General features: G+C 48.5%; 1 protein-coding gene across 1 annotated transcript in view; it reads left to right on the top strand.

The window, feature by feature from the left end:
* The first annotated feature begins 3,394 nt into the window (after positions 1–3,394).
* Positions 3,395–22,776, top strand: part of DTNBP1 (dystrobrevin binding protein 1) — a 129,852-nt gene continuing 110,470 nt past the window's right edge. Inside the window, exons 1-3 of the mRNA XM_058667853.1 lie at positions 3,395–3,546; positions 14,703–14,756; positions 16,776–16,826. Coding sequence (XP_058523836.1) covers positions 3,491–3,546; positions 14,703–14,756; positions 16,776–16,826 — 161 coding nt within the window. The 5' untranslated portion in view covers positions 3,395–3,490. The remainder of the gene's footprint in view (positions 3,547–14,702; positions 14,757–16,775; positions 16,827–22,776) is intronic.

The following is a 22,776-nucleotide window of genomic DNA, read 5'->3' on the forward strand; positions in this document are numbered from 1 at the left end:
TGTCACCTTGCTACCTGCTTCTCTCAAGCTCTTCCGACTTAATCTTTGCTCCTGTGTGTTGGGATTTCTCTCCTCCGGCTCCCTGCTTTCTGTCTCTGCATCCCTTTTCAAACAACTCAACATATGATCATATCCAAGCCCTGGTTCGAGTCCCAGCTGTTCCACTTCTGATCATCTGCCCGCTAAGGCATGTGGCAAAGGCAGCAAATGGTGTCCCGAGTATCTGAGCTTCTGCTATCCATATGGGAAACCAGGATGGAGTTTCTGGTTCCTGGATTCCAGCCTCAGCCTGGCGCACTGCAGGCAGCTACGAAGGGAGTGAGCCAGAGGATGGGAGGTCTCTGTTGCTTCCCTTTTATGTCATATTACCTTCCAAATAAATAACACTTTCATATAACTTATTTTCTTAGAACTATCCATTGCTTCCACAGATTTTGCATGAATTCTGCCTTTCTTTTTTTTTTTTTTTTTTTTGCCTCTCAAAACTTAGATTCAAAAGACAGTTGCATTCTGGTTTTAAAAAAGAAGCAAAGACAAGTGAGAAATAACACATCATCAATAGCTTTTGCAACCCAAGGTTCATGCAATACAAATAACAGAAGGGCCTCTGCAATTATGCTCCAAGGCCTCTGCCCAGAAAGTGTCATGCAATCTCATGGGTTCCAAACCTTCTCCCTTAATAACACCTTCCTCTTTGTCTTTCATCTCACCAAATCCTCGCTTATCGCTTTGTCTACGGCAAGACTCTCCTGGGACAGGAAGCCACCTTCACTCAGTGCCTGTCACGTGGGGGAAGTGCTTCTTGTAGCATGGATATCAGCATCAGCTCCTGGGGGTGTGAATGAACTTCAGGTTCTGACTCAGTCCCTTGGGTGGAGCCTGAGCACCCACACGTGCAGCCCCTCCCAGGGTGCTGCTGCCGCTGTGGCTCCACCAGGCACCACCCTAGGGACCTGTCCGACCTCTTGGGTTCTCATCCCAGATGTTTCCTCACCAACGTGTCATTTCTGCACTTCGTTATAATGTTTTCAAAAATCAGCTCACAGCCATTTCCTGAGTTAAAATGTGGCCAGTAGCCTCAGGATGGGCGTTGGCTATCTGACTTCACATTTTATGTTCTGCCAGCCAATCGTTCCAGTTTCTGCTTCCTGCTTATGCCTACAGGTTTTACTCCTGGCCCTCGGGCACAGGCAGCAACAAACCTTGTCTCTCTAATTTCATTTTTTTTTTAAAATTCACTTTTATTTCTTTAGAATAGAATGTCTCTTCTTAAAAGTAAATCTGTTTTCCCAAGATTACAACTACGAGAGCTGAGCTGATCCAAAGCTAGGAGCTTCTTCTGGGCTCCTTGGTGAATGCAGGGGCCTAAGAATTTACGCCTTCCTTTTCTGCTTTCTCAGGCATTAGACAAGAGCAGGTGCCAGCCTCAGTCCTTTTTAGGATATTTATTGTTTTTGGACTCATTAGATATGATGGGAATGAGAATGTTCATAAGTACCTCAAGATGAAACCCACATTTGCCACAGACTAATAAAATAAAGCATTGGTCAAGACAGACAGGATGGGTACATAAGTAGCAAAGTTGTGTTTCACAAACAAATGCAGCTTTTCTGCCGGGGTTTAGTGCCATCCATGGTTTAGTAGAAATCCTTGGAACTTACTACACTCAAAGCAAATAGGCAGAGGAATTTATTTGAGTAAAATTTGAAAGTGCAGCACTTGGGACTAACTAACCCACCCCTATATGTGTGATCATTTGATCACTTAGTTTGCACCAATAAACAACACCCCTTCTTCTTGCTTCTTGGAACCACCTGAGAAAGTGAACGCATGGTAGCAACAGAGCTTTGGGTCAAGCCAAAGCCAGGAGCTTCATCCGAGACTCTCGCGTGGGTTCAGGGGCTCGAGTACGTGGGCCAGCTTATGTTGCTTTCCCAGGCATATGAACAGGAAGCTGGATTGGAAGTGCAGCAGCCAGGACACAAACTGATGCTCACATGGCACATGGGTGTCACAAATAGTAACAACATTCTGCAACACAATGCCAGCCCCAATGCTCCTTACTTCCTGGCTCCCTGGAAATCCCAGGCTCCTCTCCTCGGTCTTTTGAGAAGGGCCAGGATCTCGTACTTCCTCTATGTGGAACCAAACACCGAGCGCAGGGATGCACCACAAGTGGGCAGGAAGACAAGGGAGGAGCCAGGAGAGAAAGGTAGAGTCCTTGAATGCAGAGGAAGGGTGGTAGCTGGGATCAAGGGGCCCAGTCTGGCGCAGGAATAAGCTACTGCCTGATTGCAGCATCCCTTTGGCAGCCTCCGCTCCAGTTCCAACCCACATTGCTTCAGATACACCTCCGGGAAAGCAGTGGAAGGTGGCTCAAGAGCCAGGGACACTCACGTGGGAGGCCTGGATGGAGTTCCAGGCTCCGGATGCAGGCCTTTGGAGAATGGATCCGCACATGGAAGTCCCTCAAGTCACTCTGCCTCTCCAATAAATGTCTAAAAAAGGGGGGTGGGGAATAAACTATCTCAGCGCCATGGTGAGGTGGAGAAAAAGAATCATAAAACAAACGGTGACCTGTACAAGGCAATCAATCATCCTTCGTTTGCGTGGGTTCGAGAGGACAGCTGATGGATATCGCCATTTTAAATACAAAGCCAGGGGGCGGGACGCTTGACCTAGAGGCCACGACTGATTTCTGACAGGAAGGCTCCCCGGTCAACCGTAAAACCGGGCGCTTCACTCCTAGGAGTCCTCGAGCTCAGGCATTTCGCCACCACGCCGTTCAAATAGAACAAAAAGACCAAGCAGGGACGCAGACTAGGCAGAGGTCAAGGAGCGTCCCGTCAGGCCTCTCTGGGCGGCAGGCCCCGCCCCGGCGGCAGACCACGCCCCATTCTACAGTTCCGGCCGGGCAGCAGGCCACGCCCCAGCGGTAAGCCACTCCCCGTCTCCGCAGTCCCGCCTCAGCGGCAGGCCACGCCCTCTCCTCGCAGCCCCGCCCCAGCGGCAGACCACTCCCTCTTTTCCGCAGTTCCTGCCTGGCGGCAGGTACCGCCCCGGTGGCAAGCCACTCCTCCTCCTCTTAGCTCCGCTCGGCGGAAGACCACGCCCTCTATCCATAGCCCCGCCCAGCGGCAGACCCCGCACTCTCCCTGCAGCCCCGCCTCAGCGACAGGCCACTCCTCATCCTATTAGCCCCGCCTCGACAGCAGACCACGCCCTCCCCATAGCCCCGCCCGGCGGCAGACCACGCCCCTCCCACTCCGAGGCCGGCGCGGACACTGCGGCTGCGCGAGCCCGGCGCGCGGCGCGGCGGGGCGGGGCGAGGGCGCGCGGCCCGGGGCGGGTGGGAACGCGGAAGGGGCCGGGGCTGCGGCGCGCACCCTGGGCCGGCGGGGGCGGGGCCGGCAGGGGAGTCGGGGCGCGGGGCGGCAGGGGCGGGGGTGGCGGCACCGGCCCGAGGGGAGGAGACGCGGCGGCGGCGGCGATGCTGGAGACCTTACGCGAGAGGCTGCTGAGCGTGCAGCAGGATTTCACCTCCGGGTGCGTAGACGGTGGGACCCGCGGGTGCGGGGCCGCCTCCCGGCCCCAGTCGGTCGTGCCCCGCGTTCCCGCCCCAGCCCCGTCCTCCTCGCCCGGGAAAGTAACGAACTTCGCGTGAGTCCCGCGGCACCTCGTCACCCTGGGGCCCCGGGGCCGGCGGGGAGGTGGCGCGCGGGAGTCATGTGAGGGGCGGGCGAGCCGGCCCGGCGCCGCCCCCTCGCTGCCTGCCGTGCGCCCCGGGCACCTGCGCGCGGTCTGCACCTGTGCCCAGCGTGGGACGGCTCGGGGGCTGAGGACACTCTGGACCGAGCTGCAGCCGTGCACTGACCACCCCAAGTGGCTCAGAGCACACACAGCGGGTCTCAAACTTTGCCTGACGCCTCCCGGGGCGGTGCGCAGGCTGGGGCGCATAGCCATGAAAACGGAATGTTTGGGGCCGGGCTTGAAAAGCTCCGCAGGTGACTCAGAGTGGGAGCCGGGGATCCTGAGCCGTCTGACCTCATCTTACCGTTCATGCATCCGGGAGATGGGGAGAATGATGGAATTCGAAGGCCTCGAGCTGTAAACCACACACCGTCGCCACTGTGTTGTGGTTTAGTGTTGAATTCGTTTTCATTTCCCCCCTTATTCTTTAGGGAAGGCTGTCTCCTTTAGTTTACAAATCCTTTTGGAGAACCCTGGGAATGTGAGGGCTTCCTGGTCGCGCTCTTAATAGGTTTTGATAAACTTCTATTCGGAAAAAAATGTGAGCTACAATGTTATCTCGGGGCCCAAAGTGTTTCTGCAGCTTGTTGTCTGAGCACCAAAATGTCACAGGCTGACATACTTAAGGCTCTTTGGTGTTAAGAATATCAGTTACAGGTGTTCTGGGTGGGAATCACTCACTGGTGGGTGTGTGCGTGACCTTGCTGCCTAGAAATGTAGGCATAGTTACTGCAGAGTCTAAGTTACTTTACTGAAAACGTTTTGCGCTGTTGCTGGAGTGCTGTGTGTCTGCATGAGAGCGGTAGTGGGGAAAGGTGACCATCCGGTCCGCACTGTCCCTGTGGTGGCCTCCCGGGACTCCGTGGTGTCACAGCTCATCTTGTGGTTATGCTAAGCGTAGCCTCAGAACCTCAGAACCCGTCCATGCTCTGACCATGGCTTAGGAACACGGGTGCTGGATTGCCCGGTCCCAACAGTCCTGAGAGAGAGTTTAGACTTCAGCTAAGAGCAGAGCCGAGAGCCTCTGGTTTGGAATCAGGTTCTTTGTTAACTTGCTGTGGGTTCAGGTCACTCAGAGCTGGTATCCGGCTGGACTCCGAGCCTGAACCATCAGCTTGTCCCAGGGTGTGGAAGTAATTCCCTTCCAAAGGGTGTCTGGCCTCTGGTTGACCCGCACCTCTGAACTAATGACGTTCAATTTCTTCAGGAAAAAAAAAATGTTACTACACTTCCCCAGTCTGCTTTATTCACATCAACCCATTTGACATTGTGGGATGTTTTTGCTTTGCTGAGAAAAAGCCAGGGCAAAACCTGCATGGGTGTGTCTGCACGGGGGTGCTGAGGCGATGGGGAGACGGGCCCTCAATTAAACCCAGCACACGTGTGGGTGATGTATAGCCGTGCTGAGGGTGGGCCGGGAGACGGGGCCCTGCCAGAACCATCTCGTGGGAGCCCTGGCAGCTGCGCGCCTTTCGCAGCCAGAGCTGCTGCCTTCCGCAGTGCTGGTGAAAGTCCTGTGCCGAGATGGCTCCAGGGAATCCGCCTGGCGACACCTCTGCCCTCTGGACACCACTTTCTCCCCTGAGGGTTGCTGCTCATTTTCAGTGTCTGAAAGCTGAAACAACTGGAGTGTAATCCTAGGAAAATTCCCTTTCCTTTTTTAAAAAGTAAACTTGAACTGTACCTTCTCAGTTGAGGACGTTGTGACTGAGGCATATATGCAATCAACACAGTGAGCTGTTACATTTGCTTCAAATGTAGGAAAAACGCCACAGCTGCCAGGCGGTGCTGGGAGGGTTGGGAGACTGCCGTGGGGGGTGAGCAGGGCACGCTGGGTCCAACGCGGGCTTCCGGTGGTTTTTGTTGATTCATGGTAGCAGCTGTGTGAGCACTCAGGAAAACCTGGCAAATGTGTCCTGTGCTTTCTGACTGTAGCATTGGGAGTCTGTGGGGTGAGGCTGCGGGGCAAGGGTGTTGAATGCCTCACCCAGAGGGCCCTGCTTTGGTCTGATTCAGTTGGAGCCTTTGGCAGGTATGTGGAGAATGCCTTCTGTTTTCGGGATCAGCCTGAGCTGACTTTGGTGGCTGTGGACCCTGTGCTCTGCCTTCGGGGCAGTTCAGATCAGACACCCCAAGGCTGAAGTCCCAAGGCCTGCAAACCCTCCGGGAACTGAAAGTCAGACTGAACCAGCCTCTGGCTTCCTGTGATTAGGGGCAAGTGATCTTCATTTTTGACTGTCCTATGGCTGTGTGTGCCCCAAGACCGCCTATCCCCAGACCTTGACCCTACCCCCTGTCCTCAGCCTCTCTTTCCTTCCTTCATAGTGACACCTGCTCGTAGGAGAGGCTGCTGTTACCCGGTTCACAGTGCAGTTGCTTGGAAAAGTTTTCCCTGACAGGTTGACTGCGCTGAGATTTTTCAGCCTCTTGATAAGGAATCTCTGTTATTCTCCCTTGGTGGAATGGGTCTGTCGTCAGTTGCCGCAGCGTGCGGGACTCCGGGTTAGACACGCTGACGAAAGCCTGACACGCTGTCTACTCCGTGTGGCCAGTCTTGACTCTGCAGCGTCTGAACGCCGGGCAGACCCTGGGAGTGCAAAGTCGACTAAACAACGCCTGCCTCCCCGCGCCCCCGGCTGCCAGCCCCTAGTGCTAACGTGAAGCAAAGCAGCATGGGTCCAATGGTAAAGTGACGGGTGATGTGGGTTCTGGCTGTTCACTGGAATGCTGCCGAGAGAAAGTGGCTACTAGACTGGGCCTTGCAAACGAGGAGGAATCACGATAGGTTGTGACTGAGTCCAGGGCTAGCAGCAGCTGTGGGAAGGGCAGTATCTGATACTAGAAAATCTGTAACTGTTTTGATTTAGCAAGTGTCTGTTGGGCACAGAGCCCATGGTAGTCATTTATTCTCTGTGCCAGGGAACGTAGCAGAGAACAAAGCAGACAGCAAAGATGGTCCCCCTCTTGCAGCGGGAGGCAACGTGGCTAAAAGGTTACAAAAATCAGCTTTCAGGGGAGAGGGGCTGCAAGTGTTGACAGAAGGAAAACTTAAGAGGTGAGGGAAAGGCATGCCCAGTGAGGATGGCTGGGGAGGCCATGTGGAACTGTGGGCCAGGCGAGAGCCTGTGAGGGAGAGCTGAAGGGCTGGCGCGGTGGCTCAGCTGGCTAATGCCCTGCCTGCAAATGCTGACACCCCAAGTGGGCACAGGTTCTTGACCTGTCTGCTCCACTTTGAACCCAGCTCCTGCTTATGGCCTGGGAAAGCAATGGAGGATGGCCCAAAGCCTTGGGACCCTGTACCCACTTGTGGGAGACCTAGAAAATGCTCCAGGCTCTTGACTTCAGATCAGCTCAGCTCCAGCCACTGCAGCTGTTTGGGGAGTGAACCAGTGGATGGAAGTGTGCAATCTCTCTATTTCTCTGTCTCTCCTTTTCTCTGTAAATCCACCTTTCTAATAAAAATAAATCTACACACCCTAGGGGGTGTGACAGGTAGTGGTGGTCAAATCTGTCTGCAGGAAGGGTGGCAGACAAAAAAAGATGCACACGGTAGGAATGTTGATTTTTGGACAGATGTCCTATCCCAGTGGAAAAGAAGGGAAGCGTTTGAAGGGACAAGGAGCCATTGACTGTGAATTCACTGTGAGGTGGTGGCTGGACTGAGGCAGCTGGGAACTGAAGATGCCTGCACGCAGGGCGGCGGGGTTGATTAGGAAGAACTGGCCACTGTACAGCATTGGGCTGGACCTCACGGGCCATGGCCAGTAGGAGCCATTTATAGTGTTGAAGCACTGTAGCCTTGCCTTCTCCTTGCTATTGTTTTAAGAGGGGAAAAAGTGATAAGCACTCATATAAAGGTACGGTGTTGGGTCTGTATTTGTAAAGATAATTTACCATTAGAATAATGGGAAGAGGAGCGTGATTAAAATGAACTGAGCTTTGTGCTGAAACGTTCATGATGTACTTTTTGCTGCTGATGCCATAGGAGAGGTAGAAATGGAGGCACACTCCAGGCCTGTGCATCACGGCAGTCTCATCCATTACTGTAGTGCTCCGCATTCTTTGCTTCTAAAGAAGCTTTTTGGCTGAGTGGTTTTGCTATCCTCCACTGTTTCATAGTAAGATGCCTCCATTTTAGTATTTTGTACAAAGTCTGAAGAAAAAACTGTACTGACCTCAAATTAAGGTCGTTGGAGCTGTCTAAAAATAGCATTATTGAGCTGTTAGGATGGGTTTCGGAATTATCGCCTCGCAGTGCGTTAATGGAGCTGGCCATGGGCCTAGGGGCTAAGATGCCTGCACCTCACATGGGAGTCCCTGGGTTCCGTTCCCAGGTCCAGCTCCTGCACCCAGCTTCTGCTCACGTGCACCCTGGCCTTGGTGCTTGAGTTCCTAGCACCCATACAGGAGGCTTGGATTGTGTTCCTGCTCTTGGCTTTGGGGCCAGCTGTAGCTGTTGCGGGCATTTGAGGAGTGAACCAGCAGTTGGAACTCTCAGGTGTCCGTGCCGCTCAAATAAATTTTAAAGCATAAACAAATGTATGGTAGGTGTCATTCATAAGGAATAGTTGTCCAGTGGCTCATGGAAGGCTGTGCTGATATGCTGAATCTGCAGTGTGTCTGCCTAAGGCAGAGGATTGAAAATGGGATGGGAAAGCCTTGTATAGGAACTGCTACACTGGAAACCTGTACTTTATTTATTATTTTTTAAAGAAAAAAATTAGATTTATTTATTTTTATTGGAAAGGCAGATATCCAGAAAAGAAGGAGGTACCAAGAGAAAGTTCTCTGGTTCACTCCCCAAGTAGAGCAGCTGGGATTAGAACCAGCACCCATATGATATCCTGGCGTGTGCAAGCCGAGGACTTTAGCCACGAGGCCACGAGGCCGGGCCCATCCTGTACTTTATTTTGCTGTGACCCCTCAGCATAGTTTTTCAACTTTCTTGATGATCATTTTTATTTCAGCTTTCATTTGAATTAGCAGTGTATTTTCCTGAAAGCTACTAACATAGGGTTGTCAAAATTTTACAGTTGCGGCTTATGTTTGAGCATATATCCCCTCCAGCATACCCTTTGACTTAATGAATGCATTGTTGTTAGCACGGGATCAGTGTGGGAAACTTGAGCTATCCCTGAATGGAAAGGGTAGGCTACTTTCAGTTGAATTCTGGGTTTTGAGAATGTTTCTTAGAAAGGATCTTTGTGACTTTTTGTGACTGTATCATCCAATCCTTTTAAATGAGTAACCGTCATCTTAATCCCTTTTTTTCTCTCGAAGTTTTAGAAAAATTTTTTGTAGTTGAGAGGTCAAGAGTGAGATCTTGACCCAGCTTTCCCGCTCCTAGGAATATACCCAAAAGAAACTAAAACTACATATGAGAAGGGATTTGTAATCCTATATTTATAGCAGCATAATCTGCAATAGCAAAAACATGGAAACAACCCAGATGCCCATCCAAAGAGGAGTGGCTAAAGAAACTGGTACATCTACTCCATGGATTACTATTCAACTGTTAAAAAGAATGAATTGTACCATTTGCAACTAGGTGTTTCCAACTAGAGACCATTATGCTCAGTGAAATAAGTCAATCACAGAAAGAGAAATACCATGTGTTCTCTCTAATATAAGGAATCCATCATGCAAATTGGAATGTATAGTGATGGAGTAATAGAGATTACCACAATACCACATCCATCTCTGCTTCCAAACAAAAGATGGACTCCCAATGAACGTATTGGGATGATGGACTGTCTGACATTGTCTGTACCAGCAATGTTGGGGCACACCTAAATAGCAGACCAATTGAGTTGTAACTCCCTATGAAGAGTTGTGACATTATGGGGAAAAAAAATCCATTGGGGGTGGAAATTGCGGGGAGGGGAATCCCAGACTATACAGAATTGTACAATAAATTTCAAAACTAAAAATTAAAAAAATTGTATAATCCCCCCACCCCCCCAGACACAAAGAGTGAGATCTCCCATCTGCTGGTTCACTTTTCCAAACACTCAACTGGCCCAGGTTGGGTAGAGGCCAAGACAGGTCTCCCTGGTGGCTGGGGGAAAGTGAACCTGGGAGCTCACAGTGGCAGGTAGCAAGTCAGGAGGCGGAGCCAGGCATGCTGATGTGGGCTGTGCTGTCTGAACTGCCCAGCCGAGCACCCTGCTCTTCCCCTAAAGTTTTTCCATCTCCTCTTTAGCACTTTGATATTGTCAATAGAATCTAGTTTAAATTTTGACACATTAAGTATTTATCTGGAAAATTTGGTGCAATGACTCGGGCTAAATCCTTGCCTTGCAAGCGTTGGGATCCCAGATGGGTACTGGTTTGTGTCCCAGCTACTCCACTTCCCATCTAACTCCCTGTCTGCAGAAGTAGTAGTGGACGGCCCAAAGCCTTTGGACCCTACACTCACGTGGGGGACCCATGGAAAGCTCCTGGCTTTGGATCGGCTCTGCTTCAGCCTTTGCAGCCATTTGGGGAGTAAACTAGCATACAGATCTTTCTGCTGCTTCTCTCTGTAAATCTGATCTGCTTTATTGATTTCTATTGGAAAGGCATATTTATAGAGAGAAGAGGCGGCGGAGAGAAAGATTTTCCATCTGCTAGTCTACTCAAGTGGCCTAACGGCTGGAACTGAGCCAGTCTGAGTCCAGGAGCCTAAAACTTCTTCCAGGTCTCATGCAGGTACAAGGTCCCAAGGCTTTGGGTCATCCTCTACTGGTTTTTCAGGCCACAAGCAGGGAGCTAGATGGAAGGGAGCAGCTAGTCCACAAAGCAGCACACCTATGGGATCCTGGTGTGTGCAAGGTAAGGATTTAGCCATTGAACCATTATGCTGGACCCAAAATAAATCTCTTTTAAAAAAAAAAAAGTCCCCAGCATTTCTAATATGTGCTAAAGTTTGAAAACAGAACTTTTGTTAAAATTTTTAACTTAGGAAATACACAAAAAGAGAATAAAATAGTGTTAGGAAATAAAGCCACCAGATGCAGCTAGTCACACAGGAGGTTTTTATGTGAGCAGGAGAGGTGACAGTGGGGAAATGAGAGCAAACAGGGCAGAGAAAGATGGCCATGGGAAGGGAGAGAAGGCAGAGGGGTAAGAAGAGAAAGAGGTTTCCTGCCATAGTTATAGGAGGGGGCTCCAAGGGAGTCCAGTGGGTGACAGAGGACAAGAGGGGAGAACCAGGGGCGTGGAGAGCTGAGAGAGGAAAGAATGGAAGGGTGCGTGCTGAGCTTTTATAGCACAGGGGCGGGCACTGGGAGTAGAGGTACGGGGATTGGTAGATATGGCTGTAGGCAGGGCCAAGGATATGGGGCCACAAGAGATTGGTGGATAGGCTATCAGGGAACAAAACTGGTGTAGAATTAAAGAGCCTGAGACTTAGAGAAATGAAACTGAAACACGGGGAACTGAAAGCTAAGGGAACTGAAGCCTAAGGGAGCAGCTGTTGAAAGCGGAGGCGGTTGGTCTTTTGGCCAATGCCAGAAGTCACTGTGTGTGACCATGTGTCAACATGTGCGAAGTCACTCTTCACACACAGTAAATCCCACAGGCCCATTATTCAGATTTAATGTTTTTCAGATACTGCATTTGCTTTGTCTTTCCATTTAAAAAGCAAATTGCAGTTTTGCCTGTTGTACCTTTCACTTGTCAGTTCTCATGGCTAAAGAAGTGACAGACATTGGGTGAATGTCGTGCCAATATCATAGCTAAAAAAAAAAATCAGCACGAATTTGACTTTATCAGTTACTCAGTTCATAATCAGATATTCTTGGTTCTTATATATGTCTTCAGTTTGTTTGTTCTCAGGCAGCTCAGGTAAACACCACACAATTCATTTGTTTAAAACCAATTTTTTTTTATTTATTTATTTTTATTATTTAACTTCATTAATTACATTGTATTATGTGACACAGTTACATAGATACTTGGGTTCTCCCACCCCTCCCCAAACCCTCCCACCATGGTGGATTCCTCCACCTTGTTGCATAACCACAGCTCAAGTTCAGTTGAGATTCCCCCATTGCAAGCATACACCAAACATAGAGTCCAGCATCTTATTGTCCAGTCAAGTTCAACGTCTTCTTAGGTATATCCTCTCTGGTCTGAAGACAGAGCTAGCAGAGTATTATCCCAGTCAATTGAAAGCTCCATCATACCATCAGCAAAAATTTACATCATTATGGAATTAAATGACATAGTAATGAGTAACCAACATGTTGAAAGTAAATGCGAGTTCCCAGCCACCTTCTGTGACCACCTCACCCATACTTCAATTTAGTTTATACACAACATATAACATTCAAAACATAACATGTTATACATAACATCATATCATCTTAAATTAAGGCAAACATGTGGTATTTAACCTTTTGTGATTGGCTCATTTCCCTTAGCATTATGGTAAAACCAATTTTTAAAACAGATCGCTCTTAAAAATCACATGGGGAACTACTCATTGAATTGTTTGTTTTCAGTTCCCTCTAACACGTCTCCTTTTTTATTTCATTCCAGACTTAATTCTTTTTCTTATTCTTGGAGGGAAGGGAAAGGGGATAAATTACGAATTTGTTTTAGAAATGAATATTTGAAATAACCATTTAAAAGTTTGCTAGACCACAGTGGAGTGGTCCACAGAGGATCTTAGCCGTCCCCTTTCAAACTGTCCTGAATCACCAAAGATAATCCTAGCATTGTTTCCAGGGAAAGGACAGTGCTGTGGCCTTCAAGTCAGTGTCTATTTAGGATAAATATTTGTCGAGGTAATTAAGAATGTATACAGCAGTATGTACTTTAAAAAAAAAAAAAGATTTGGGCCCTGTATATTGACTTAGCTGCTAAATTCCTCACCTTGAATGTACCGGGATCCCATGTGGGTACCAGTTCCAATCCCGGTGGCCCCGCTTCCCATCCAGCTCCCTGCTTGTGGTCTGGGAAAACAGTCGAGGACAGCCCAAAGCTTTGGATTCTTGCACCTGTGTGGGAGGCCTGGAAGAAGCTCCTGGCTCCTGGTTTTGGATCAGCACAGCTCCGGCCATTGTGGTCATTTGGGGATTGAATCAGCAGTTGGAAGATCTTCCTCTCTGTCTCTCCTCCTCTCTGTATATCTGACTTTCCAATAAAAATAATAAACTCGGGCCCAGTGTGGTGGCCTAGTGGCTAAAGTCCTCGCCTTGAACATGCCGGCATCCCATGTGGGCACTGGTTCGAGTGCTGACAGCTCCACTTCCCATCCAGCTCCCTGCTTGTGGCCTGGGAAAGCAGATGAGGACAGCACAAAGCCTTGGGACCCTGCACCCACCTGGGAGACCTGGAAGAGCTCCTGTCTTTGGATCAGTGCAGCGTTAGCCAATGTGGCCACTTGGGGAATGAACCAGTAGATGGAGGATGAATCTTTCTTGCTATAAATCTGACTTTTCAATAAAACTAAATAGATCTTTTTTAGTTTATTATTATTTTTAAGATTTATTTATTTTTATTACAAAGTCAGATATACATAGAGGAGGAGAGACAGAGAGGAAGATCTTCCATCCGACGATTCACTCCCCAAGTGACCACAAGGCCGGTGCTGTGCCAATCTGGAGCCAGGATCCAGGAAATTTCTCCAGGTCTCCCACGCGGGTGCAGGGTCCCAAGGCTTTGGGCCATCCTCCACTGCCCTCCCAGGCCACAAGCAGAGAAGTGGAGCAGCCGGGATATGAACCGGAGCCCATGTAGAATCCTGGTGCATGCAAGGTGAGGACTGCAGCCACTAGGCTACCGCACCAGGTCCAGCAGCATATAATTTTATATAGAATGATCTCATAACCCAGTACTCACATACTTACTGGCTTCCTCAATGATCTAGAACAGAGACCACAGTCAAAAGAAAGTGTAACTGGGCCAGTGAAGTGAAAATAATTAGTATAGTCTACAAATGCCATACTTTATGTTTAGAAGAGTGGGTTAATTTACTTTCCTACGTGCAGTTCTAGCTCATTCATCTGTTTTCCAACCCGTGATTTAAAGGCAGCAAGGAAGAGGCGGCGGCTGCTGTGGTAAATCCTTAGCAGAGGCAGTGGGGCTTTCAGTAGTGGTGGTTCAGGTTAGTAAGTGGAGATGCGTTTGCAATTCAGAAGCACCTGAGGGGCGTGGTGCTTTTTCACCAGAGGTGTCTGTGGAAATGATTCAGTGTTCCCAGAAGATATTAAAAAGCATGGTGGCCTGGTGGCTAAAGTCCTCGCCTTGAGCACACTGGGATCCCATGTGGACGCTGGTTCTATCCCGGCAGCTCCGCTTCCCATCCAGCTCCCAGCTTGTGTCTGGGAAAGCAGTCGAGGATGACCCAAAGCCTTGGGACCCTGAACCCAGGTGGGAGACCTGGGAGAAGCTTCTGGTCCTGGCTTCGGATTGGCTCATCTCCAGCCGTTGTGGCCACTTGGGGAGTGAACCATTGAACGGAAGATCTTCCTCTCTGAATATCTGACTTTGCAATAAAAATAAATAAATCCTTTTAAAAATTAAAAGGCACCTGTCTTTTGTATTTGTAACATATTTTGGAAAACTTTGTATCAGCTAGCACTTCCTTAAACAGGTTGGTGGGAGAGAGAGAGGCTCTACTGAGTAGAATAAGCTGCTTACTGTCTGTGACCTGTGGAGTGTTTACGCTGTCAGCTGGTGCCTGTGTCGTTGATGTGCCCAGTGCTGTGGATTTCTGTCCTCTGAACACACTGAGGAATCCCCTCTGAAAACACGATGTGGGGGAAGTGGAAATAGGAAGATACAGGCTTCCCATTGGTGGCATCTGACACAGTGTAAACACTCAACTATTTGTTGTCTGTAGCTTTGCCTAATTGCTTACAACGTTTCCCTTGTGTGACCTCCAACCCTAACAGGTATTAAGATTGGCGGTTGGAAATCTCTTGACTGTGGAAATATTAAATTTTGTATTTATTGAATTACAGGTTGAAGACTTTAAGTGACAAGTCTAGAGAAGCTAAAGTAAAAAGCAAACCCAGGTAAGGCTGTGCTAAGACTTTAATGAATTGTTCCTTGAATTGCATACAACTTGTAGTTGTACTCACAATTGTATACATTTTAATGAGTTTTAGATCTGTTTGGTGAATTTGAATAGAAGCGATGTATTGCACCTAAATTTTGCAGCACATGAACGTTTTCTGATAAAATTGTGAAATGGCTGAAAAAATGATCATATATAGTTGTTTTACTCCATGGTTAAATTAATGGCTTTATTTGATCAGAAGCATTTTAAAGTGCCAGTGCCATGGTGTGCCATGGTGTGGCAGGAAAAACTGTTTCCTCCAACAGCAGTTCAAGTGCTGGATGCCCCAGTCCAGTGCCCTGCTAGTGGGCCTGGGGAAGCAGTAGAAATGCCTGGGACCCTCCCGCCACGAGGGAGACCCAGGTGGACTTGCTGGCTCCTGGCTTCAGCCAGGCCTAACCCTCAGCATTGCTGCCAGTTGGGGAGCAAACCAGCAAAGAAATGCTCTCTCTCTGTAATTGTGCCTTTCAAATAAATCTATACGTATTTTAAAAAGAATCGTTTGAAGTTGAATGTTGAGAGTCCTTTATTATTGAAAAGCAATTATAGTAAAATGGTTCATGGGGCTGGCGCAGTGGCTTAGCAAGCTCATTCTCAGCATTCAATGCCAGCATCCCTTAGAGTGGCTGGCCCTAGTCTCAACTGCTCCACTTCCCATCCAAGTCTCTGCTTGTGGCCAGGAAAAGCAGCTGAGAATGGATATAGTCCTTGGGTCCCTACACCCTTTGTGGAACACCCGGAAGAAGCTTCTGTCTTCAGATTGGCTTAGCTCTGGCCATGGAGGCCTCCTGGGGAGTGTACCAGCGGGTACAAGATCTCTGTCACTGTCTCTCTATGTAACTCTGCCTTTCCAATAAAAATACATCTTAAAACATGAACATGGGCCTGGTAGCTTGGCCTAGCGGCTGAAGTCCTCGCCTTGAGCGCCCCGGGATCCCATATGGGCGCCGGTTCTAATCCCGGCAGCTCCACTTCCCATCCAGCTCCCTGCTTGTGGCCTGGGAAAGCAGTCGAGGACGGCCCAAAGCTTTGGGACCCTGCACCCGTGTGGGAGACCTGGAAGAGGTTCCAGGTTCTCGGCTTCGGATCTGCGCGCATCGGCCCGTTGCGGCTCACTTGGGGAGTGAAACATCGGATGGAAGATCTTCCTCTCTGTCTCTCCTCCTCTCTGTATATTCCAGCTTTCCAATAATAATAAAATCTTTAAAAAAAAAAACATGAACAGATATATAAATAATGGTTCTCTGCAAGTGAGCCTCTTTGTGTTAGTTTTATGTGAAAACATTAGTATTTTATCTCATCTTTCCCAACTTTTCATGTTTTTTAAAGATTTATTGGTTTGAAAGGCAGAGTTTCAGACACAGATGGGGAAGGGCAGGGGCATTTGGGGGTGGTAGGGGGGAGGAGAGAATACCTTCCATCTGCTCGTTCACTCCCCAGATGGTCCTAATGGGCAGAGCTGGGTGAGGCTGAAGGCAGGAGCTTCATGCAGGTCTTCCATGTGATGGCAAGGGCCCAAGAATTTGGAACATCTTCCACTGTTTTCCCAGCCATATTAGCAGGCAGCTGGATGGGAATTGAAGCAGCTGGGATTTGAACTGGCACCTGTATGGGATGCTGACATGCAGGTGGAGACTTAATGTGCCGTGCCACAATGCTGCCCCTCTCCATTTTTCTAAATTAAGTGTGTGATCAGATTTCACTTTGAACTTAGAAGAGCTGAGCCTTCTTACTTAACATTATGTTTAAAGTTTTTTTGTGTGTGCGTGTGTGTTAAGCACAGTTTTTCTAGGGTAAAGTGATGGTAATCTGTTACAGTGTATTAACTGTGAAATGATACTTGTTTCCAAGAGTTTAGATTCAGTTGTCATTGGTGATTTTAAAAGACTTCACATTACAATGGGCCAGAATTCTTGTGTGAAACTTTTTCTGTTGACTAATTGGGAAAAATTAAAATCAGTATTTCCTTTGGCAGGAGTGTTCCATATCTACCGAAGTACTCTGCTGGATTGGAATTGCTTAGCAGGTGGGTGCTCTCATGTATAGGAGGTGATGGGACTTCTATGTTACTGCCTGAAAATGGTTCTCAATGTCATAAATAAAGCCCTTACAGCGCTGACATTTAGTGCAGTGTGCATGGAGATTATTGCTCTGTTCCTTGAGGGCTTTGTGTTTTTCATCAGTGTGCAGGTTATCCAAGGAGCAGATAGATCTCTGTTGTATTGATTAGTCAGTCCTTTATTATGGATATGTATTTTTATGTGTGACTTCATTATTGTGAGCAACTTGATTCTAAATGTGACTCCTCATTTTGTTTCTTACGTTATTTTTATCTACTCATATCATCATGCAGATTAATATTAAAGCTTGTGATCTTATAAGACTCAAAAAGCACAAGCAGCAAAAGAAAAAAAATAATAAATGGACTTCATTGAAATGAAGATTGAAAGCACACCATCAAGAAAAGTGAAACACACACTCATAGAATGGGAGGAGACACAGACCGTAAGATCTGATGGGAGACTTTATCTACCATGTTACAAAGCTTTGATAAGTCAGTAGTAAAAAGATGAACAGCTCAGTGAAGAAATAGGCAAAGGATTTGAAAAATACATTCCTCATAAGCTGTACTGATGGTCAAAAACACACAGGACAGGATGCCCAACAGTGTTAGTCCTCTGGGAAATGCAAAGCCATGTAAGGTGTCACTTCATACTCACCAGCATGTCCAGAGTCATAAATGCACAGGATATGTCAGGATGAACTTGCTTGTGGGCCTGTGAAATCGTATACCTGCTTGGAAAACAGTTCGGCAGTTTCTTAGAAAGTTAGACATAGAATCACCGTGTGGTGGCATGTGGCATGATGGCTCAGCGGTTAAATCTAGGATCCCATATGGGCTCTGGTTTGTGTCCTGGCTGCTTCACTTCCCATCCAGCTCCCCGCTTGTGGTCTGGGAAGGTGGTAGAGGATGGCCCAAAGCATCCATGTGGAAGACCCAGAAGAAGCTCCTGGCTTGGGATCAGCTCAGCTCAGGCCATTGTGGCCACTTGGGGAGTGAACTAGCAGATGGAAAATCTTTTTCTGTCTCTCTCTATAAATCTGAATTTTAAATAAATGAATACATAAATACATCTTTAGAAAATAAAATAAAAAAGAATCGCCATGTGGTGTGGCTCGGCAGTTTTACCCTAAGAGAACTGAAAACGTGTGCATATGAAACCTGTTCCTAAGCATAAATGTCGGAGGTACAGTGGTCCAAAAGTGGACACAGCAAAATTGTTTATCGCCAGGTGAATGACTTCGACAAGATGTGGTGTAGCCAGATAATGGGATGTTATTCAACCACATTGTTCAGAATTTCCTTCCTCTGTAAGGCTGACTTAAGATTCTTTTGCGAGTATACACGACGTTTTATTTACCAGTTGGCTTGTTAATGGGCACTTGGGTTGCTTTCACCTTTGGCTATTGTGAATAATACTTCGATGAATGTGGGCATACAGATAGCTTTGAGACCTCGCATTTAATACTTTTGGTTATATGACCAGAAGTGGAATTGCTGGATCTTACGATAATTATCTGTTGCACTTTGTTCAGGGATCCCTGTACTACTTTCCATGGTGCCTACACCATTTTATGTTTCAATCAGCAGTATACAAGGCTTCCATAATTTTTTTTATATTTATTTATTTGTAAGACACAGAGACAGAGAGAGGGAGAGACAGATCTTGTATATCCTGGTTCACTCCCCAAATGCCTGCAATGGCTGGAGCTGGGCTGGCCTGAACGCAGGAGCCAGGAGCTTCCCCTGGGTCCCTGCACCCACATGGGTGACCCAAGCAGTTGGGCCATCCTGTGCTGCTTTCCCAGGTGCATTAGCAGGAAGCTGATTAGAAGTGGAGCAGCCGGCTGCTTCCAATCTCGCTGTCTGCTTATGACCTGGGAGAGCAGCAGAGGAAGGCCAGGGGAAGCTCCCGGCTCCTGGCTTCAGACCAGCTCAGCTCTGTCCGTTGCTGCCATTTGGGGACTGAACCAGTGAATGGAAGACCTTCTCTATCTTTTCTTCTCTTTTCGTAATAATCTGCCTTTCAAATAAAAGTAAATAAAATCTTAAAAAAGAAGTGGTGCAGCTGGGACTCAGACTCAAGCACTCGTACGGGATAGTGGTGCTGCAGGGGCGCCTTTACTTGATACACCTGTATAATTATATAGAAATTTGTGTTTTGTATAGAATGTCTTCTGTATAGTCACAGTCTGGCATTGGCAGATAGTGGCTTAACGCACCGTGCTACAATGCTGGCCTCAGGTCAGGCTCCTTATTGTTCCATCCAGTCTCCCAATAACTGTTGAGTGTGTTGTTGCTGCTACTTCTTTTTTCATAAAGCTTTACTTTTTTTTAATTATTATTTTTATTGGAAAGTCAGATAAACAGAGAGGAGGAGAGACAGAAATATCTCCCATCAGTTGATTCACTCTCCAAGAGCCCACAATGGCCGGAGCTGAGCTGATTTCAAGTCAGGAACTCGGAGCTTCGTCCAAGTCTCCCGCATGGGTGCAGGCCCCCAAGACCTTGGGATGTCCTTGACTGCCTTCCCAGGCCACAAGCAGGGAGCTGGATGGGAAGCAGGACCATCGGGACTCGAGCCGTTGCCCATATGGAATCCCAGCTCATTCAAGGTGAGGACTTTAGCCACAAGGCTACCTCACTGCACCAGCCTGGGTATGCTGCTGCTTTACTGATGTTATCAGTTTGTTATTCTTTTTTTTTTTTTTTAAAGATTTATTTATTTTATCACAAAGTCAGATATAAGAGAGGAGGAGAGACAGAGAGGAAGATCTTCCATCCGATGATTCACTCCCCAAGTGAGCCGCAACAGGCCGGTGCACGCCGATCCGATGCCGGGAACCTGGAACCTCCTCCGGGTCTCCCACACGGGTGCAGGGTCCCAAAGCATTGGGCTGTCCTCAACTGCTTTCCCAGGCCACAAGCAGGGAGCTGGATGGGAAGTGGAGCTGCCGGGATCAGAACCGGCGTCCATATGGGATCCTGGCGCATTCAAGGTGAGGACTTCAGCTGCTAGGCCACGCTACCAAGCCCATCAGTTTGTTATTCTTTTAGCTCTTCTTTTTTTTTTTTTAAAAGATTTATTCATTTTATTACAGCCAGATATACAGAGAGGAGGAGAGACAGAGAGGAAGATCTTCCCTCCGATGATTCACTCCCCAAGTGAGCCGCAACGGGCCGATGCGCGCAGATCCGATGCCAGGAACCTGGAACCTCTTCCGGGTCTCCCACGCGGGTGCAGTGTCCCAATGCATTGGGCCGTCCTCGACTGCTTTCCCAGGCCACAAGTAGGGAACTGGATGGGAAGTGGAACTGCCGGGATTAGAACTGGCGCCCATATGGGATCCCGGGGCTTTCAAGGCGAGGACTTTAGCCACTAGGCCACGCCGCCGGGCCCATATTCTTTTAGCTCTTCAAACAAAAGTCATGTGAATTCACTATTTGGTCTTTCTTAGGGACGTTCTCCATTGTTATTTTCCTTTGACAGGGCTAAATTTTTCTGCGGGTTTGTGTTTTTTTTTTGGTTTGTTTTTTCATTCCTTTGTATTCCTTGTGATTTGTTTTTGAAAACCGGGCACTTGAATTCTGGCAACACTGGAGATCCTGGCAGGCATCCTCTTCCCACCCAGAGTTCGTTGTCCTGTCTCCGGGCCAGTGCTCAGCCAGAGGGTTTGCCATGTGAGATCTCTTCTGAGCCAGTGCTTTGGGCTGGCATGTGTGGTGACTTGGTAAATTCTCTTATAAATGGGATTTCTTTTGAATGTTGGAAGTCCTTAAATGCCCGAGCTTCCAGCATGGTAAAATGGAAGAGTGAGGGCAGACTTAAGTTAAATGCTGGTCCCCTGAGGTTCACCTGCGGCGGGCGGGGCTCGTCACGGTGGCTGTGTCTGCCTGTGCCACCCTGATCCCGAGCTGCTGGCAGGAATTACAGCCTGGAGGACCTCTCTCTCCTTACAGAAGACTTAGTTGCTGTCTTGAGGTTCATCTTCCTTAATTTTTTTTTTTTTTTTGTAAGGAAGAGTGACAGAGGGAAGGATCTTCCATCTGCTGGTTGATCTTCCATCTGCTGGTTCATTCCCCAAATGCCTGAAGTGATTGGGACTCTGTCTGGGTCTCCTGTGTGTTTGGCAGGGACCCAGGCATTTGGATCATCTGCTGCCTTCCCAGGCCCATTGTCAGAGAGCTGGATGGGAAGTGGAACAGGAGGAACTCGAAGCACACTGTGGCCTTGGCAGGCGGTGGTTTAATCCACTATGCCGCAGAGTCCTTGCTGATCCACTCTGTCTCCCGCAGAAACTGCTGGATATGATTCTTCAGGAACAAGTGCATGTAGGTCTCGGGTGGGGGTGGGTACTGTGCCAAGAGCTGAAATGAGTCACGATTTACCCTCTGAGCCTTCCTGTGTAAATGCAAACCTACCATAAACTCCAGAGTTTGCCAGCACACTGGTGACCCAGGCGGAGAGATGTTCTTGGTGCTCCTTGCTCTGCCACTTCCCCTCCAGCTCCTCATCAGGCTTTGGCAGGCAGTGTTAGGCATCGCAGTCCAGGAGTCTCCTGGGTTCCTGTGGCACTGATGCTCTGTGGTAAGCACTGTTCCTTGTCCTCCTACTAAGGAAGTTACCTGTGTAGGTGCTGATCTTCTTGCCTGTGCTGACTCTTGTGTTCTTCCTGGGGTAGCATACATGGGGTAGGCTTGGTATTTGAATGATTACATTTTAAAGTCCTTACATTATGTTGGAAGGTGTTTTCCTCTCCATTTCTTAAGCATTTACTTGTAGTTTTACAGAGATTTTAGTTTGAACACAGGACAGTTGAAGGAGTTTATGTTTACAGTCTTTATCTCCGTAAAATTATGCGAAAAGGTCTTTCATCTGTTGGAAATGATGGCATGGGATGCGTTTCAGGGCCAAGTGAGATTATGTGACATCTGCAGTGTGTCCGTTAGGGAGCAGTCTACCAGGGCTGTGTTCTTTTAAAGTGCTGATTGGCACGCAAGGGCCGTGCAAGGCTGAGCCATGACACCGTTCCGACAGGTTCTTGGCTCCCTGTAATGGAGATTGAAAGGAAGCCGACAGGCAGCCCAGACAAGGCTTCCTGGGGTTTATGCTTGGCTCAAGGGAGACAGCACACTGGCTCGGGGTGGGGAGGCCAGGAATGTTCCTCAGCTGGGGAGCTGTGCAGCCGGTGTTCAGGTCTGCTCCCGGCCTGCAGGTCTGCAGCACACCACACTTGCCTTGCCCCCAGCTTGGTGCTCTGTGCAGGCATGGCAGTTATTCTGCACATGATGCTCAAAATGGTGGTGTCACTCACTACTGCCACCCCAGGAAGATCACGTGTCAGACACACGAGGCTGTTTGGGCCATTCACACAGGTTGGGGAGGTCCCTAGCAGGGAGTTAGGGGGTCTTTCACTGTTGGGGTCTGGATTCTCTTGCTCCTGATTGGTGTGGAACTGCAGATGGACATGTGTCCAATCAGGAAGAGCTTGGTTTAATCCTGTTTCTGTCTTTCTCTGTCCTACAGCATGGAAGTAGAGCAGTATCCCATCCGGGATAATCTCGGTTTAGAAAATGCCAAATGCGTGGGAGAATCATTAGTGTGAGCTAAGAAGGTAGACGTGGGTGATGTGTAGTGTTAAGGAGGAAAAGAGAGAGCGAGAGATGAGAGGTGATCTGGGGCTCGGCACGATAGCCTTGTGGCTAAATCTTCGCCTTGCATCCGCCCGGGATCCCATATGAGTGCCGGTTCATGTCCTGGCTGCTCTGCTTCCCATCCAGCAGTCTGCTTGTGGCCTGGGAAAGCAGTCGAGGATGGCCCAAGCTGGGACCCTGAACCCAGGTGGGAGACCTGGAAGAGGCTCCTTACTCCTGGCTTGTGATTGATTGAGCTCTGTCTGTTGTGACCACTTGC

Source organism: Ochotona princeps, chromosome 1, assembly GCF_030435755.1.
Source record: "Ochotona princeps isolate mOchPri1 chromosome 1, mOchPri1.hap1, whole genome shotgun sequence".
Taxonomy (NCBI): Eukaryota; Metazoa; Chordata; class Mammalia; order Lagomorpha; family Ochotonidae; genus Ochotona; species Ochotona princeps.